General features: G+C 47.0%; 7 protein-coding genes across 7 annotated transcripts; 4 read left to right on the top strand and 3 right to left on the bottom strand.

The window, feature by feature from the left end:
• Window positions 1-1808: 1808 nt before the first annotated feature.
• On the top strand, window positions 1809-3798 carry zfpA (uncharacterized protein; the record flags this gene model as incomplete). The annotated part of the gene is made up of 2 exons (XM_057241648.1): window positions 1809-2322; window positions 2375-3798. The coding sequence occupies 2 exons, from the start codon at window positions 1809-1811 to the stop codon at window positions 3796-3798; spliced, it is 1938 nt and encodes a 645-aa protein (XP_057097007.1).
• A 411-nt stretch (window positions 3799-4209) lies between these two features.
• Window positions 4210-5301, top strand: N7529_006120 (uncharacterized protein; the record flags this gene model as incomplete). The annotated part of the gene is made up of 2 exons (XM_057241647.1): window positions 4210-4335; window positions 4384-5301. The coding sequence occupies 2 exons, from the start codon at window positions 4210-4212 to the stop codon at window positions 5299-5301; spliced, it is 1044 nt and encodes a 347-aa protein (XP_057097006.1).
• Window positions 5302-5842: 541 nt separating this feature from the next.
• Window positions 5843-6634, top strand: N7529_006119 (LITAF-like zinc ribbon domain-containing protein; the record flags this gene model as incomplete). The annotated part of the gene is made up of 3 exons (XM_057241646.1): window positions 5843-6042; window positions 6091-6357; window positions 6409-6634. The coding sequence occupies 3 exons, from the start codon at window positions 5843-5845 to the stop codon at window positions 6632-6634; spliced, it is 693 nt and encodes a 230-aa protein (XP_057097005.1).
• Window positions 6635-6887: 253 nt separating this feature from the next.
• Window positions 6888-8005, bottom strand: N7529_006118 (D-mandelate dehydrogenase-like dehydrogenase; the record flags this gene model as incomplete). The annotated part of the gene is made up of 2 exons (XM_057241645.1): window positions 6888-7627; window positions 7699-8005. The coding sequence occupies 2 exons, from the start codon at window positions 8003-8005 to the stop codon at window positions 6888-6890; spliced, it is 1047 nt and encodes a 348-aa protein (XP_057097004.1).
• A 1069-nt stretch (window positions 8006-9074) lies between these two features.
• Window positions 9075-10753, bottom strand: N7529_006117 (uncharacterized protein; the record flags this gene model as incomplete). The annotated part of the gene is made up of 2 exons (XM_057241644.1): window positions 9075-9284; window positions 9353-10753. 2 exons carry the CDS (start codon window positions 10751-10753, stop codon window positions 9075-9077), a joined length of 1611 nt encoding a protein of 536 aa, XP_057097003.1.
• Window positions 10754-15817: 5064 nt separating this feature from the next.
• Window positions 15818-17134, bottom strand: N7529_006116 (uncharacterized protein; the record flags this gene model as incomplete). The annotated part of the gene is made up of 2 exons (XM_057241643.1): window positions 15818-16974; window positions 17056-17134. 2 exons carry the CDS (start codon window positions 17132-17134, stop codon window positions 15818-15820), a joined length of 1236 nt encoding a protein of 411 aa, XP_057097002.1.
• A 186-nt stretch (window positions 17135-17320) lies between these two features.
• N7529_006115 (putative small nuclear ribonucleoprotein SmG) lies at window positions 17321-17813 on the top strand (the record flags this gene model as incomplete). The annotated part of the gene is made up of 4 exons (XM_057241642.1): window positions 17321-17350; window positions 17419-17490; window positions 17621-17695; window positions 17754-17813. 4 exons carry the CDS (start codon window positions 17321-17323, stop codon window positions 17811-17813), a joined length of 237 nt encoding a protein of 78 aa, XP_057097001.1.
• Window positions 17814-18065: the final 252 nt, after the last annotated feature.

The raw sequence follows: 18065 nt of genomic DNA, 5'->3' as shown, positions 1-18065 counted from the left end.
CGGGGGTCCCCCATTCCATGTCTCATGAGATTGTGACACATGGGCCAATCACTCTCCCGTGCACGCGGATGCCGAGATTTGGCTGTGGGGAGAGATGGTCGATGGTCCCGTCAGGGATCGACCGAACTCATGGATTTTGTGGTATTAAAATTTGGTATTTGGTATTTGGTAATTTTTCCTTTTCTCCCCTGGCATTTCATGTTTGGTTCCTCGAAAATAGGGAACGTGTCCAGATCTGTGCATATCATTGTTGATCTCAGATTTAGTTGATGTTCCTTTTTTTCCCCTCCACTTCATTTAGATGAACGAGCTGTCGGGTCCGGGCTAGCGGGATGAGATTCTGACAGGTACATTATTTAGAGAGTTTTCGATCCCATTGTTATACGAAGTGGTATAAGGAGCTTACCGCGATAGACTCATTATTAATATTATTAATATGCATACTCAAGTGCTGACTCTTACTTCAAGGTTCTTATTCCCGAAAGGGGAGGTGACAAGCCTAAACGGGAGTTTCTGGGGGGCCATTGCGGCAGGTTTGCGGGAGACCATGCTATGCAGGACGGACTTGCAGAGCATAGTATGAAGAAAAAAAAGAATGGGCTGTAGTCTAGTAGAGATGTAGGTACTATGGGGCATACAGGGTTTTATTAACCATCCCAATATTTTAGTAGGTATTCATGGTGCTACGATCAACTGTGACAGAAATGATTTTTTTTTCTCTCTTATAATCGTGCATATACGCCCCGAGAGCAAAGTACAGATCGACCATTGATATTTGCTTTTCTCTTAAATATGCAACTTGGGATCAATCGAATTCGCACGAGTAGGATCGACGTGTCCGCAGATATACAACGTACAATATAGAGAAAAGGACTAGATTCCCGGAGATATACCGATGAGACCGTGGACTCGGTAGGGCAGTTGTGGATATAGAGGTGTCAGAAGTCAGAGATAGACTATTGACGGGAGGGAGGCCTGACAGTGTGTACAATATTCCACAATATAGTATAAGCTGAGATCTCAATGTTAGTAAATGACATTAAATGTTTTGGGCTATGTAACTATATAATTGTACACTTGCAGTTAGTTACCTAGGTAGTAGTCCAAATTTGAAGATAATAATAGGTATAGGCCTTAGAAGTGAGCCCCTGTCCATAGCCCCCATGTGGTTCATGGCAGAAATCAATACGGTAATTGTCATTTTCTATTTGTAGTTGTATTTTTCATTTTCAAAATATACAAATATACAAATTTTACAGATATTACATATCTGTAAAATAAATATTGTAATTCTTTATTCTTTATTGTTTAATTGTTTATAATTTCTTTTCTTTTACTCTATTTTTTAAATTTTAATCCTATTTTCTTTTTTCTATACTATTTTCTTCTTTCCTTTTTTTACAAAATAATATAATCATACACTTATAACTAACTAAGGTCTCGTCAACTCGATGCTTCTTCTATTTTACATATCTATAATACTCCCTTCCTCGCCCCTCTCATTCTGTTATGCCTTTGAATTGAACTTGACCCTAGACCAATATCCTTTGATACAGTCCTAGGTTACTTCTTTTGATATTCCACCTTGCTCAACTGAATGTGACCTCCTTACGACGTCGAGTATCTCCTTGCATAAATCAACTTCAAGTTGCGCACGTTGCCTCCTTTTCCGTGGTTGGCACAATTGGTTAGCCGAGCGGGCCGCGATCTCAACCTTATCACCGGTATGTCCATCGCGCGCGAAACCCGAAAAACCCCAGAGATCATATATACTAACCAACTCGTCTGGTAGGCACATTCTATACAATATGACGACCTTCCAGCCAACCGATTTTACTCTCTTCCCTCACCCCAAGATGATGGCCGAAGCTAGAGTCAAACAGCCCTACTTCGACATGAACTTGGACCCTGGCAACATGTTTTCATACCCCATGGATAATATGGCCCACTACGGACAAGACCTCTCCCGTCTCCCCCAATCCTATTACGATACATCTTTTGAGTCCACGGAGCTTCAAAAAGCGACCCATTTCGCATCTATGCCCACAACACCTCCTTCTATCTCCGCATCCCATTCTACCGAACTTCATATTCCCACTGGCTCTGCTGCCTCGGGACCTTCTATCGCTAGTGCATCCTCCTCGGCAATGGGATCCCCGTATTCAGGTACTGCTCACACTTTTCATGACAAGTGGGTGAATACAAATCACGGATTAGGGTTGCCAGCTGCGGTGATGAATGATATGTTCCCACAGGAGTACATGGGAGGCACAGTAGATATGGAAATGCTCTACCAAGAAAAGTTCCCGGACACGTTTGTCGGTATGTTTTCAGCTCAATTGCGGATGTCATTGCATATGCTGACAAGAACTAGATCCCTCATTGATCCAGCCTGTGCAATCGGGCCCTGGGGCCACCCCGACTATCGCCTATCCCAACCAGCCTACCTCTTCTTATTCTGATGTGCCACCAAACTACCTTGCCCACTCTCCCGCAACCTCACCTATTCCTTATAATGACATTCCAGAGCACCAATCTCCACGCTCACACCCAATGCAACACGCTGGTCACTCCCCCCTCATGGTTCCACAGACGCACTCGCGCCCAGTCTCGGTCTATGATCGACGATCGTCCATCTCCTCTATCCAATCCCGCCGCTCGCAACACAGCCCAGCACTGAGCAGCGTGGAAACAGATGAGGACATCAAAGAAAAAGGACGATGCTCATATCCAGACTGTGGTCGAGTCTTCAAAGACCTTAAAGCTCACATGTTGACTCACATGCCTGAGCGGCCAGAAAAGTGCCCGATCATGACTTGCGAGTACCACATCAAGGGCTTCGCCCGCAAATACGACAAAAATCGCCACACCCTTACCCACTATAAGGGAACAATGGTCTGCGGATTCTGCCCGGGCTCCGGCTCGCCAGCCGAGAAGAGCTTCAACCGAGCCGATGTCTTCAAGCGCCACCTGACTTCGGTTCACGGCGTTGAACAAACTCCACCCAATTGCCGCAAGCGCAGCCCCGGTGCAGCATCAAAGAAGGGCACGAACTACAGCCCCGACGCAACAGGCAAGTGCTCAACCTGTACATCAACCTTCAGCAACGCCCAGGACTTCTACGAGCATTTGGACGACTGTGTTCTCCGCGTCGTTCAACAAGAAGAGCCATCAGAAGCAATCAACCAGCAGCGTCTAGCAGAAGTCGCCTCCGATGAAGAAGTCAAGAAAACAATGGAGAAGCACCAGCTCTTAGACATCAACGTCAACTACGAAGACTACGAAGACCTCGATGAAGAAGACTACGAGGCAAACTGGAGTGGGATCAAAAAATCCAAGAAAAGCATCCCTGCCTCCCGCCCAATCATCGGCTCCGGCGCAATCACAAAAAACACAAAGCCACGCGCTGTCGCAACTCGCCGCCGCAACAACCGTGGCAACTACCCCAATTCCTGGGGCTGCCCCAGTAGCACCATGAAGACCAAAAAGCGCGTACTATGTGTCTTTGACGGCCAGCGCCGTCTATGGAAAGACGAGATGATGCTCAACAACGAGTTTGAAGTCCGTCTCCGACTCCCCGGTGGCGCGGGCGACGGCACGAATCGCGATGCCTACGTTACGGACCTCGACGTTGAGACTCTCAAACGCGCAGAAGGTGTCCTGAATGCTTCTGATGAAGAACGTGGCCCTTGGTTGAATGGTCCCCTGTCTCATATTATGGGCCAGCCGGCTATGTTGTTGCCAGAATTGTGTCAGTCGCATGATGACGAGCTTTCGCTCAATGAATTAATGGCTTGAACGATGTTCTTTTGTTTATTTCCTTTTTCCCCCCATCTTTCCTCTTTTCGTGTCCCGGAGGAATCGACAGACTTTGGTGGATTTTTTTGTGGATTTTCTTTTTCTTTTTCTTCGTATAGCAAGGTCTTTACGAGCGATTTGTCTGAATATGGATTCTGGATGATACCTTGGGATAATTCTGCTTTGTCTGTTCTGTTTTTATCCTGCTGGTCAGGATTTGGACAAGGAAATGGCTATTTTACAATAAAATCGAAAATATTTCCAATCACTTTGTTTTGTTTGAAAAGTATTAAAACAATGCACATATTGAATTCACCTGAGGGCGAAGAGAAGAAGAGAATGAGGCCGCCAAGACCCAAGCGCCCTATCTCCCCGCCCCCAGCCTTCCCTCATCATTTACCTCACAACACAATGCAATTAGGTCTATCAGAAGCTCTACCGGCACTGGTTGCCAGACGATTTACAGCTGCCCGAGATGCTGGTCATCTCATTTTCTCCAAAACCCATCTGTCAATCATCAATGCCGCAGGGATATCGGTAAGTGACCTCAATGACGTCCCAACAACAGCTCTAACAATGAAACAGTACCAACTCCGCTACTGCCCTGCACTAGCAAAGAAACCCTCCAACCTAAAGCCCGACAATGCACCAAAATTACAGAAGCCCGATCCCTTCGAGAATCCGTCTCCAGATCTTTTGATCGCCCAGTTCCCGCCTGAGAATCCCGCCTACAACCTCATTCTCAACAAGTTCCCCGTCATCCCAAACCACTTCCTACTCGTGACAAAGGACTGGCAAGCACAAACCGATCTCCTCGAGAAAGCCGATCTAGAAGCAACATACGAATGCCTGAAGGCCTGGAACACTAAGGATGACAGCGATGCCAGTCTCTTCGCTTTCTTCAACTCCGGCGACGACAGCGGTGCCAGCCAACCGCACCGCCATCTCCAATTTCTCCCTGTCGAAGACATGCGCCAACCGGGTTCAGAAAACTGGCATCCGCTGATCGACCTCCTCGCCACGGAACTAGCCTCGCCGTCCCCGTCCTCACCCCCCAAATTCAAACACCTATCCGGCCTTCCCTTCGCCCACTTCGCTCTCCCCCTCCCTCCCAACCCCTCTGCCGACACCCTCCACTCAATCTATATAACCCTTTACAAAGCTGCCGCGGCCGCAACCCGCGCCGGCTCATCGGGGCAAGACAACGAGTCCGTCTCTACCCAGGGACCTGCTTCGATAAGTTATAACCTCGCCATGACGCGTTCGACTATGTTGATTTGTCCGCGCAGACAGGAGACGGCACTAGTGCCTGTTGACCACGTGGCAGCGCGGGATGTCGTGGACCCCGGTTTGCTGTCGTTAAATGGAACCATTCTAGCCGCTACCCTGATGGTTAAAGCTCAGGGCGAGTGGGATTCTTTGCGCGAGAACCCAGAGCATTTGACGCAGGTGCTGGCTACTGTTGGATATCCGCGGACGGACTCAAGGGGTCCTTCGCTGTGAATTGTACAGGTGCATGTGGGACTTACATAGCATTTGATACCCGTCGACATCGCCAGAAAATATCATCATTCCGAGTCTACAGGGAGAAATGAATGCCACCTTTGTAAATCTACACTATGTATACCAAGTCCATCGCTACACAGCCTCAAATATTGCATATGATCGATTTTATGTCTTGACTCCGCCTAGCCAAGCCTGCGCTAAACCCCCCTAGCCTGTAACATGGGGGCCAACAATGAAACTTGACCATTGCGATCATCGCAAATTTCAGTTCTGGTTGGTTCAATGACTCACGCCTCCGCTTTGGTCTTTTTCATTGGCGCCTCAACTCTTCGTGTTGACCCCGTTCGCAGTTCTTTAAGCCTCACTTTTGCTTCGATCCACCTGCATGTGCTCTTTTGGCCCCCTTGGTCAGCTCGGAACTATACATTTAAGAGCATAGCGTGCCACTTAGCTATTTTTTTTTTCTTTTCAAGCGAAATTTTTCAAATAGAGCTTTCTTCTCGCTGAGACAACCGCAACTTACCAACTCAATCCAGCCATGGTAAACCCAGAGAAATCGGCCAATGTGCCAGTTCCTGCCAGTGAATCGGCCCACAATGCTCAAACTGTCACAACAGAACAACCTCCAACGGCAGGGACACCTGCTATGCCTGCACCGGAATCAAGCGCTCCAGAAGTAACAAGGTCGCCAGAAGATCAGGCCATCACACCCGCAACGGCACCACCAACATATGAAGAGTACGTCCCCTGTCTATACCCAAGAACTCAGTATCCTAACATCCGCAGCACCCAAAAAGAAGCCGTAACCGCCCCAGCAGTCGCTGTGACCAACGGGGAAGACCAAATAGAAGCCACCCGCACTGCCCCAACATACCCAAGCTACGATGAGAAAGTTGCAATGAATGCCGAAGTCCCAATCAACACCCAAGTCCAACCAGACCCAAGGCTCACACCCCTCGAAAAGCTACACGAAGACCCAAAATTGATTAGTTGTCCCTTCTGTAATCAGAATGCCATGACCAGAGTGAATATGGAGAGTACGAGCTCTACGTCGTAAGTTAGAATTCATCCGCGGATTTATTCTTCAATGCTAATTACTCGCAGAATGGCTGCTGTCTGCTGCTGTCTGTTCGGAGGTATTATCTGCGCTTTCTTGCCCTATTGTATGCAGATGTGCCATGATGCCCATCACTTCTGTACGAGTTGTGGGCAGAAGGTTGCTTATGCGCCGCATGATGCTCCTGTTCAGGTTTTCGGACCTTTGAATCCTGGCAGCGTGGTTGTGCCACCTGCTCCGGTGAAGGCTCCTGAGGCTGTTGCGAAGAATTAGGTTGAATGTTGACGGATCTTTCGTTCATGTCTGTGGTTAGTATAATTAATATTTGCATAATGGAATCCGATTGACTCGGCTTTTGAACAAAGAAATAGCAAAGACAGAGCAAAATTGGAAGATATGTAGCGCAAATCTTAGCTATTCTGTGGTGTAGACATTAGGTGTATTGCTGACATTCAGATAGACAAAGCTTCAATTTTGTCATATAGAGCACAGAGGATTAACAGGTTAACATACATAGCGCTCTAGTCTAAAGCTTGGAGCCGGCCGCTTTAGCGATCAACTGAGAATTGACAGGCGTCACAGCCTTGCCAGTCTGGTGGAAAGCCAAGATGTTCTCCATGCCCAACCTCTCGAATCCAATATGAGAATCAACCGAAGCACCCGCATTGTGAGCCATCATCTCAACATTCTTCATGCTTGCAAGCTCCGGGCTAACACGCGGCTCGTCATAGTGTACATCCAAACCAGCAGCAGCCAACTTCCCACTCTTGAGCGCATCGACAAGAGCACTCTCATCGAGCAGCTTGCCACGCGCAATGTTAATCAGGCGAGCACCAGTCTTCATCTTCGCCAGAAGTGAGGCATTAAGAAGAGTTTTACCACTGAATGGTGTAGCAACCATGACACAGTCTGATACAGCGAGAAGACTATCCATATCCTTGTGGTATGTCGCCTTCGAGACAGCTTCTAGCTGCGCAGGCATCTGCACAATGTCATGGTAATGGATTTTCATGTTCATCGCCAAGTAGGCTTTCTCTGCTGTCCGCCGTCCGATCTGGCCAAATCCAATGATTCCTAATGTGTGTCCGTTGGGATTGTGGGAGACCATTGCCAAGTTGCGGTTTGCGTCAACAAATGCATCTGCGTCCACAGCTCGCGCAGCGACATGCGACCAAGAGAAGAGTCGGAAAGTAGAAATGATGAGCCAGATCGCGGCGTCGGCAACAGATTCAGTACAAGCTGCTGCGGCATTGCAGTATGTAACCCCTAGCAGGATCCAGCCAAGTCAGCCATTTGCTGCATTTTCCATTTTCCATTGTCTATTCATGGATACATGCCTCGCTTCGCTAACGCCGCGGTGTCAACCCAATCAAAGCCAGCGCCAGCGCTGGCAAAGACCTTACAAGAGCTAGGCAACAATGAGGCAAGCTCCTCATCCCAATTACCCATCTCACCACCGGTGTTCCAAAACGGGCGATAAATAGCGAAGAAATCTCCGAATTGGCGCTCCTTCAGCGCACGAATGAACTCCGGTCGCGACATACTGTATGAGCGGCGAATATCGAATTGATCTTGAAATTTGCTATAAAGCTCATGACCCCAGCGAATGTCATCACCGAGGTGGAGAACAATTGGTTTTCCCATTTTGCGTTTGTATAGATCGGGTTCGGGATAGATAGGTGAGATGCGGAGAGAGTTTGGAATGGAGAAAGAGAATAGTGAAATTTTTACTACCACAAATATAATCCAGGCGGAATTCGTTAAATGTAAGTTTTTTTTCTAAACAAAGTAGATCTTCATTCACGATGTTCAGTGCGGCTATTGTATATACGGCTATTGAGCTCCGGGTATTGATGTCTATCACGGCTAATGAAATCCGAACTCGACGTACTCTGTGGGGGAATCGACACTCTTCCCGCAAAATTGGAGATATCGGCAATCGATTATGGGGAGGGTTGTGTTCTCGGTCCAGGTATGGAGCTACCTAGGTAGAATTGAGTGTGGACGAGTACAGATTTTAGAGCAAGAGACCATGCAGATATGTGAGAAAATGATCGTTTTCGTTTGTGTGGCCAACGTCAGCCCTGGAGCCCAGTGGATTATTCTCTGATCAGGAATTAGGATAAACATTATTGGTTTGAGTCTTTTAGCGATATCTTTACGGCTGTTCGAGGATCCGGCCGAGATCAACTAGTTCATATAGATGGACTTCGAGATTGCAACCTGCATCACTTTTGAGGTTGCAACTATAGACCACTATTTTCAAAACGCTAGATCATTGATATCCCATAATATTGCACTGACAAAGATCATGTAAAGGTATATTTGAAAAAGATAGATTGTATGGAAAAGATAATCGAGATACATTAGCCATGTCAGGTGTTTTTGTTCTTGAAACACCACCATCAATATCTTTCCGGCAACATTGGAACTTATTAGACTCTTTATGCTGCTTATAGGGTGGACTGATCTGGGGGAAAAGAAGATCAAGAAATGAGAAGGCCAAACATAACCCAAAACTTGAAAGAAGGAGGTATCAAACAGAAATCAAATGCTTAATATGCACACAACGCTATAGAGCTGAAGATCAGACCAGCTGAACTGCAAAATGGTACAGAGTCGAGGTAAGTTTCGACAAATTACTGTGCATAGTAAGGGAATGGCCCAAAAAAGTAAAATACAACCCGCCCAACCGTTGCCTCCACCAAATCCATCAAATGCTGATGTTGTGGATCTCGCACCACTTCTTCTTGCATGTAGCATTCCCAAAGTGATAAGATCCCCCATGGTTCCAGATATGCTCGGCGACATTTTTCCATGAAACCTTCGGTGGCTCATTCATAGTTATGCCCGTCGTGGTCAGAGAACTGTAGATGTCAGATGTCTCCGCGTTGATGCTGACAGCCTCACAAAGGAGTTTGACCTATTGATTAGGGATCAAATTAGCTTCACCGACCTTTCACTTTTGAGGGGAAGAAATTGATAGCTTACGTCTTTGTCCTGCCATCTGGGCTTTCGCACCCGCTGGTCTTTGGATTTGGTGAGGGTGCGGTATCGCCCTCGGAGGGTAGACTCTGCCTCTTTGAACCCACCAATTCGCTTGATGTCTTTGTATGAGAGGCCCCGTCGCTTGCAGTCGATTAAAAAAGCATTCCGTTCATCGCTGTAGTGGATCTTGGCTTCGATCCTAGTCTGTACTTCCCCAGTTTGCCGGTGGGGTGGCCCCTCTTCTATGGTAGAGTGGGTGAAGGATGAAGGGCTGAAGCTACCCAGTGGTTTCTGGAATGGTGAGCTGTCGTCCGGGTCGGAACAAACTTGGTGAGGACTGGCAATGTATGTTGGCTTCGTTGGGAGGTAGTGTTTCGGATGTGCTTTGACCGGGCTAGTCTGTGGTACAGATGTGGATGAACAAGACTGGTAGACCAAAGGCGAAGAGGTAGTCAAAGCATTAGACGGATGACTTGAAGGTACGATGGGAAGTCCACTGCCGATTCCGTTGATTCTTTTGAGTGAAATCGAACGATCATGAATCCAGGGCACATTTTGAGGTGCTGGGTCATGCCAGCTACTGTCGTATGTGGTATCATCTATATCGCGGCGTGCAAAACAGCCATAGGTTGTAGTGCTGGTCTCCCAAGCAGCCCATGCTGAGGCATCATCATAAGTACAGGGCTTGGCATCCGGAGAGTGTGTGCTGGGTGTGCGGCTTAAGGGTGCGCCAATGTGAAACTGGGCTTGATTGGATGATTGGAAGGGTGCGCTGGAAAGGTGTGGCTCTTCTGGAGAGCTATCTTGGAAGAAGGATGACAGTGAGGGCGGGTCCTTGCTGCTTGATAGAAAGTAGATATTATTCGCCGCAATAGAGACACTGCTCTTGGGAATTGGGTGAACAAGACCGCAGTGTGTGTCCGTATGATGAGCGGTGAATGACTCGTCAAATGGTCCGAGAGAATCAACATCTGACTCGCAATATGTGCTTCCATTACTGGAGAGGGCAGCTTTGAAGTCAGGTAGTGCCATGAAAGGAGACATGCTTTGAGGATAGGCAGTCAAACGTTGGATCTCTAGCCCACGTGGCATCCCATTAAGATTTTCTTTTGAGGCCATGGCCTGCGTTGTCAAATAATGTTGGCTCAGTATGTTTCCACAAGATTTTTGCTGTTGTTGTAGTGCTTGAAACGGCGAAGAATGCAAGAAGTTATGATAAGGACTTGCTGCAGTAGAGTCAAAGAAGGTATACCAATTACTTGGTGAATCGGTGAGCTGCTTCTCGGGGCTTTCAGGGCTCTGATTAAAGTAGGGAGAAGCAGAAATATGGTTGGGAGACAGAGACAGTTGCTTTGGAGAGTCCATATATGACTTCGGGCCCCCAATGGCCAGCACGTTAGCCATGTTGAGTTCCGGAGAATAATAAGATATCAAAATAGACAAATAAAAGAACAATGTTGAGTTGGTATCTCTCACACTTCACCGCAACTGCTTGCCAGTGTTGTACGCGGGTTGTCGCTGTGAGTGGATGACCGCTCTTCTCTCTTTGTCGGCCAGTACACAGCGGATAGATTGTGGATAACTCGAGGAGACCTGCAGGCCTGGCTGTTATAATGGATCAGCGCTTTCTTTTATATGGAGAGGTTTCATGGGCATCAGGACTGATTAGGCATTCACCCACCTTATGCATATAATGTCCAGCAACGTATTGAGCAATGAATTGTGGCAATATCACAAAGTAGAGCCAAAAGATGAGATTTGCTTGATATGACTAAATTTGGCTTTAGCAACTGCTATTCCAAGAAATTAAAGCTTGGTGCAAGAGCACGCCCGCGCTAGGCAGTGTCAAAGAGCAGATTTGATAGGCATGAGGCTGTAGGTTGAGCCGTTGGATGTAATGCGGTCTCGGATAATTCTGCAATACAACCGATAGGAAGAAATGAGTTCCAAGAATGATGAATGGTCAATCTCCAGATAGCAGGATATCACTGCGGATATTGGTTGAGACACAAGTAAGTATATAAAGTCGGATACATGGGTTGAGTTGGTAGTCAAGGATATCTGAACCCTGGTCAGGCCAGGATCAGGTTCGGAGATCCTCTGAGCCTCTGGCTGTACGTCTTTGACCCACTTCCCAGACGTTTCAGATCTTTTCTCTATTGTCTATTCTCATGTCTTAATTTAGACTCGGTCCTGTGAGCTAGAAGAAGTATAAGAGAGTGAAACTAGAGCGGAACCCGAGTCAGTCGAAATCTCGACGGGTTTCTGAAGAGGATCTTTTCGATGGCCTTTAGGTCAGGCCCAGCTCAAAAAACATCCGCTCTGTTGTTTATTCAATTAACAGTTCGCAATTACCATTTCGCCCCACTATGGGGCCTTGATGGGTCAATTGAATCTCGAGCTGCATCCCCGTTGACAACGGTCCAACTAGAGTATACAGCGGACACGGCTGCTCTCCACTTTGTACAACCCAGACTATGGCTATACACTCGCCTGCACGTCTACCTGATCGACAAACTGTCTATAACTCCATACCTTGGCGTGGCTCGGACAGTTTTGGATTGTTCCATCCTGTACGGGTAGCCGCAGGAGCTTCTGGGGGAGGTGAAGTGACATCCGAACCAATCAGGGCATGGTGATCGATCCAACCTCCTTGGGAAAAAAGCAATATGAAGATCAAAGCGGTATAGGCGGCTACCTGATTGAGGGCTTCAGGGAGGCAATTTTGCCGAACGAACTCTGCCTTAGTCTCCCCACCTATCATCTCTTGGTGCCAACATGTCTCTTCGTCCAAGGTTCTATAAGCTTAAGTGCTGACGATCGATATCATCCTAGAATGGATCATCTGTTGATGGTATGCGATCAACAGGGAAGTCAAAAAAGTCAAGACCTGAAAAATGACACTTATTGTAAAATGTACGAGGTGGTCGGTAACCAATATCCCAGTAACCCCAATTGCCGAAAGAAAAGAAATTAACAGGAAGCCAGCCCTAGCGAAAATCCCCGGCTCCTTAATTCCCCAGATCTACAGCGTCCCAATAGCGGTCGTATTCCGAAGAAGCTTCTTTAACAACTGCTGGGGTGGTCTGGCTGGCGTTGAAACCGGAAAGATCGAAAACAAGCCTGCAGCAGCACGAACGCGCAATATCCCGTCCAATTCCATGGCCAGGGGTAAGATCCTCAGATCCTGAACCCACATAGCTCTTCCGAAAAAAGTTCTTTGAAGCAGTGCTCTGTTGGTGTTACATGGCTGTTTTATAGCCGATCCACTGGTTTTGAGGCTCACCTTTCCTGGAAAATGAAGGGTGTTAGACTAGATCGACAGCTGGGGGTGGTTACACACATATCCAGATCACATTCGCAGATCGTAGTCTTTTGACTCTGATTATGTGTTCATCTAGTCAGTGGTTTATCAAATGCATCAAGCAAGTTTAAGGCCCAGATTCAATCGGAAATAGATCCGGGGAAGGGAAGGTTGGAATTGAAATTGTCCACGGATGAGTTGGTTGTGTTGGCGTGAACAGTGAACCCCGGAGTGATCATTGGAGAAGTCAAATGAGCCAAAACAATGCTAAAGGAAGAAGCAAAGGGGGGTTGGTGGTGTCTAATTTCAAAGACTACCCCTGGCAGCCTACTGGTTTGCCGTTGGCTATCGATTGGTCGAATTAGGGCTAAACGGGAATCCGGCATACCAGGGTTGTGGATAGGGACTTTAGCAGTTGCTTTAGTCTAGATGATCGCTGTATTCTTGCATTAGGATATGCGCCAAGGAATAATTGTTGAAGATTGGAATTTTATCTCTCAGAAATATGAACACGCAGAATGTTCGTGGCCTTGGGATTGCGAAAGACTATGGAATGGATAGCACCCAACACCTTACTAACAAAGTCATGAATATATATTTTAAAATCTCCTATATGGGACAACAAGAGAGACTTCAGAATTATTTCAGATGTGCTTCAAAGGTACTTCAGAGGTGGAAAAACATCCAGCCTACCGCATTCTAGGGCATGGCTTGCTACAGGTCAAACATCATCCCACAACGGTGGTGACATGCACCAATTCAATGTCGCGTCTAGTGCGCCAATAACTCCCAACAAAATTATATATTTTGGTTTAATATTTGTTTAGGTTTCACAACATTTTAGATGCCACCGCTTGTTTCGGGAAATATGCGGCATTTTTGACGACAGAGACCTCAGCCTTGATGAGGTCTGTTGCTTGTAGTTAGCGATGCTCCCCGACCTTTATATTAGATGAAAGATATGATAATTTCTCAGATAAGAGATAGAAAAGTAAGAGACGCCCATTAGCGCGTATCCCAAATCTTCAGAAACATTGAAAGGTTTAAAGTGACATCAAAGTGTATACTCGAATCTATACTAAATTCAACCAAAACTTGAGAGATATTTACTTCACTACATATATCTTGGTGAGCGCATGTAGATTGTGACTAGAAAGCCTGGAAATATCTATCAAGTGATATTCCGCTTAACCAATATTATAGCACAGTGAACTGCCATATATCCTGCCATATATCCAAGGAATTTGAAAGAGACCCCAAAATGTCTAAAATGAAAGTGTATAGAGAAATCGACAAGAATGTGATATCAAAAAGGGAAGCTAGACTTTCCAGACTAAATGTATCTACTGGAGGATCGGAATTTGCCAGAGGCCTTGATAACATATTAACTACCGCAGGACTCGCTGTAGGCGATGAGTTATGTTACTGGCGGCCATCCCCGGTGCGGAGGCTATACGTTTGAATTTCTTTCCGCGTTCCCGCTTCCGTCGGACAGCTGCGTCTCGAATTGCCAGCCAGTCAAGAAGTCGGTCAATAAGGAGCCCTGCTAGCCAATCAGAGTGATTCCCTTATCTGGTATTGAGAGCACCGGCTAGCAAAAACCACAAAATCATGAGAATGACGGCAAACGTAATGAAAAGGGAGTTCCTGGCGAAGGCAGCGAGGACAGCTAGAAGAATTGAAATTATAATGCGGACTGCGATTAGCAAGCTTCAGTATAGTGGGTGTTCATGTTGGCATGTGTAGGAAGCCTACAAAGTCTGCAAGAAGGAGAATGGTGGAGCTGGCATCTGTGAAGAAACATACGCAGATAACTCTGAGAGCCTTCATGTACATTTGAAACAGCCTGCGGTTGCTCAGAAGATCAATGGGGGTATATTCCCATGTTGGAGAGGAGGGCTGCTGTGACATTGCTCATCAGATGATTGATCTGGTCCCCGGTACAGATAACAGAATGTTTTGATTTCTGGACATAGGGGCTATTCTGCTATGTCTCCCCAAGTCTATGGTGCCTCAGATGTCTGGAAACAGCTTCTTTCAAAAGAGCCTTTCAATGCAACAACATTATGGCATATTCAGCCGATGTATATTCAAGACAAGAGTCAAAGAGAGATCACAAAGAGCATCAAAAGAGACCGGAGAAAAAGTTGACGGGAAAATGCATAGAAAGCCCTGGAAGGCGTACTTTAATATGACATCCATATCGCCAGACTTTCTAGACGGGATGTAGTGGAAACAGAGGTCCACTTCTGGCAGACACCACGGCTAAATGGGATTTCCATTTCTGCGATCATACTTGAGGTGAGTTGAACGGCGTTGTCCAACTGAGCGCACACCTCCCCGCATACGAACAAAAGGTTCTATGCCAGATACCTCATTGAGCAATAATCTTTGATCCTCAGGAGCAAGACAAGGGAGACATGAAACCCAAAATGCGGTTGTGCCCACCAGATTAGAGCCAACTTGCTGACTTTTGCTTTAGAAGGCACACGAAAGTATTTCTGCCACAGTAGATACTTCACTTCGTCAGTTTGTTTGACCATGAAATGCATAGGAAGGCATAGATGGGGCAAGGTACCCACCACATTTCTTGTGACCGTCAAAATATGGACAAACGACCACTCGGTCCACCCGCCTGGCCGCACCGTCTTGTTGACAATCCGAGTGACCATGATGATTCGCTTTCCAATGATGCTCGGTGTTTCAAGGCATATGCAGACCTTGAGGTGTCTTGGACTCCAATTCCCGGGAAATGCAAGAGACCCCCTTGAACGTCCATATCACAACAGAGAAAAGAATGAACCAGAGGGTTCAGACCCGAGAACGCAACATATTGGCCCTGCTGAAGGCAAAATGCACCTCACGGTCAGATCGCATTAGTGCCCAGCCCGAGAAACTCTGGCCCGTCTTTGCAGAATTATGTTAAGGTGAATAGGGGATACTCAGCAGCTAGCTATACCCCTAAAGAAGGTTACCAAAAACCCGTAGAAAGATAGGTGGAAATACATCGAGGAATCCGCACAGTGAATAAAAATGCCTTGAGAATGTAATTCATTGGGTATCAAAAAGAATTGAGAACGACTCCAAGGAAATGCAAAAGAGTCAATCAGTCGCGAGGAAGGGAAGTAAAGTCCCGGCAAGGTCTAAATGTAGAAAAAGGGCGATTAAGACTCTTCATCATCGTCTTCAAAACTTGAGTCTGAAGATTCTTCCGAAGAGTTGGACCGGGGCACGGGCGCACCAATACTTTCCAACCCTCTTGACTTTTCAAGGGCTCCATTGGTAGCATCTGCGTTAGGCTTGGCACCAGCTTCTTTCTTCAATCGCTCATAATTGTCACCAGCCTCCTTGATCATCTTTTGAACTTCCACCTCACGAACCGCGATGTCAGCTTTCTCCTTCCTCAGCTCCTCCATCCGGCTGATCATTTGCGTTTTCGCCACTTCCATAGAGGCCAGGGACATGCGTAAGCGTTCGAAGCTGTTAGCTAAGCGCGGGAGGGAAGTCACTTTAGGAGGCGTCTTCGGTCTATCGAAACCATCTGATTTGCCACGACCCATTGCAGCTTTCGTCTGTGCAGCCTCATAGGCAGCTTTCTCTTCCAGGTCTGAATCATTCTCGTCGGAGATGCCCTCGGCGTCATCGATAAGTTCGCGCATGGCTTCACGATCTTTCCGCTTCTTCTCACGCTCGGCCCTCCGCCCGAGGGAGATCTTGCCGTCTTCTACGTATTCTTCGAAACCTTCCGCAAAGTCCTCATCATCCCGGGTCAGTCGTGTATCTTCCATTTCCTTTTCGCCCCTTGCCACGGCATCCCAATCATCAACATGCGTGGCATCGTTGTCGTCTAGTGCAATGTATCCATCGTCCTCGACGCCGTGCTCCAAGGCCAGACGGGCGCGTCTGGCTTTCTTCTCGCGGATCTCTGCTTCGCTGGGAATGTGTGATTGACCTGAGACTGTCATAATCTCCCCAAATTTGGCTGCGACGTCCACAGTTTTGCTTGTCTCGTCATCGGTATTGGTTTTGGGTGTTGAGGGGGTGGAGTCGCGAAGTTCTTTTAAGTAGTCATTGTTGTAGCTTGGCCGATCTTGCTCGTGGTTGACTCGCGCAGAAAGGGTTTCAGATAGTCCTGGAAAACGCTGGCTGGCTCTCTTTTCAACAGCCGTGCGCCCCAGGCCGTGTCGTTTGGGAATGATGACTTCGCTGTCTTCGTCTCCATCATCGTTCATCGACGTCTCGCCGGGACCAAATGACAGGTTCAATTTTGACTTTGGCTTCGCTTTCAGCTTGGAGCTAGTTGGGCGTTTGACAATGGGTTCTGTGGAGATAATAAGCCTTAGCACTTGTTAGGAAAGAAATAAAGAGGCCAAAAAAGACAAAAAAGTCATTGTACACATACCAGGCACACCAGCATCGTCTTCTTCATCATCCCCGCCAATCTTGCGGGGCATTCTGCGTTTGGCAAATTTAGAGCTCATGATTCCAGATCAATAATACTGCAGAGCAAGGAAGTACAAGTTGTGGCATAGAACGCATGAGCTTCTCACAGCTCTTATCGTCATATCCGGAACAACGTTATTCCGACTCACCTTCCACCGAACTCCAAAGCCATGGACTTTCTTGAATCTCTTCCAACCCCCAAATACCTAATCAGCAAGCACAAAATGCCTCAAGCTCAGCCTGAATTGAAGAAGGTGAGTGCAAAATTTCCTATGCGCGTTGTTTTCAAACCGAGACGATAACTGACGTTCCTTTCTGCCAGTACATGGAGAAGCGGGTCTTTTGCCAACTCAACGGCAACCGCAAAGTGATTGGTATTCTCCGCGGATACGATGTACGTGAAACCCACTGCGCCACTCGAGACTCTATTACTGTGTCACTCTTATACCATTGTACATGAGGCTGGACTGGCGCTTTCGAGACAACCGCGAAAGATTGCGGATCAACTAATGCTTTCCGTGCAGGTATTCATGAACATTGTCCTCGATGAGGCATTTGAGGAGAAGGCTGGTGGTGAGAAGGTCGCCATTGGAATGATTGTACGCTCTTTGTTACCGCCGAAACTATGAGGAACAAAGCTAATGGACACTTGATTAGGTTATTCGCGGTAACTCAGTTGTGATGATCGAGGCCCTCGAGCGCATCAATGACAAATAAGCGACAAGTCTACACATCACCACGTTTCTTTTGACTGTTTCTTTTGACTGAAGGGCACGCACATAGGCAACACTCCACCGAGTGCTGGGAAAAGATCATAATGCTATTGGGAGTTAATGGGTCGGTTTCTCATATGGGAACAATCAAAACCTTTTTTTTCTGTTCTATTTTTTTTTGCTCTTTGGCCAGAGTAAGCTTTCTAGACTTTGCTGGCTACTACAATGACTTTTTGAGTGACCATACTACTCATGT

This window comes from Penicillium soppii (assembly GCF_028829465.1).
Source record: "Penicillium soppii strain IBT 18220 chromosome Unknown utg000005l, whole genome shotgun sequence".
Lineage (NCBI taxonomy): Eukaryota > Fungi > Ascomycota > Eurotiomycetes > Eurotiales > Aspergillaceae > Penicillium > Penicillium soppii.
Note: the sequence above shows the minus strand (reverse complement) of the source record. Positions and strands in the feature narration are given on the sequence as shown.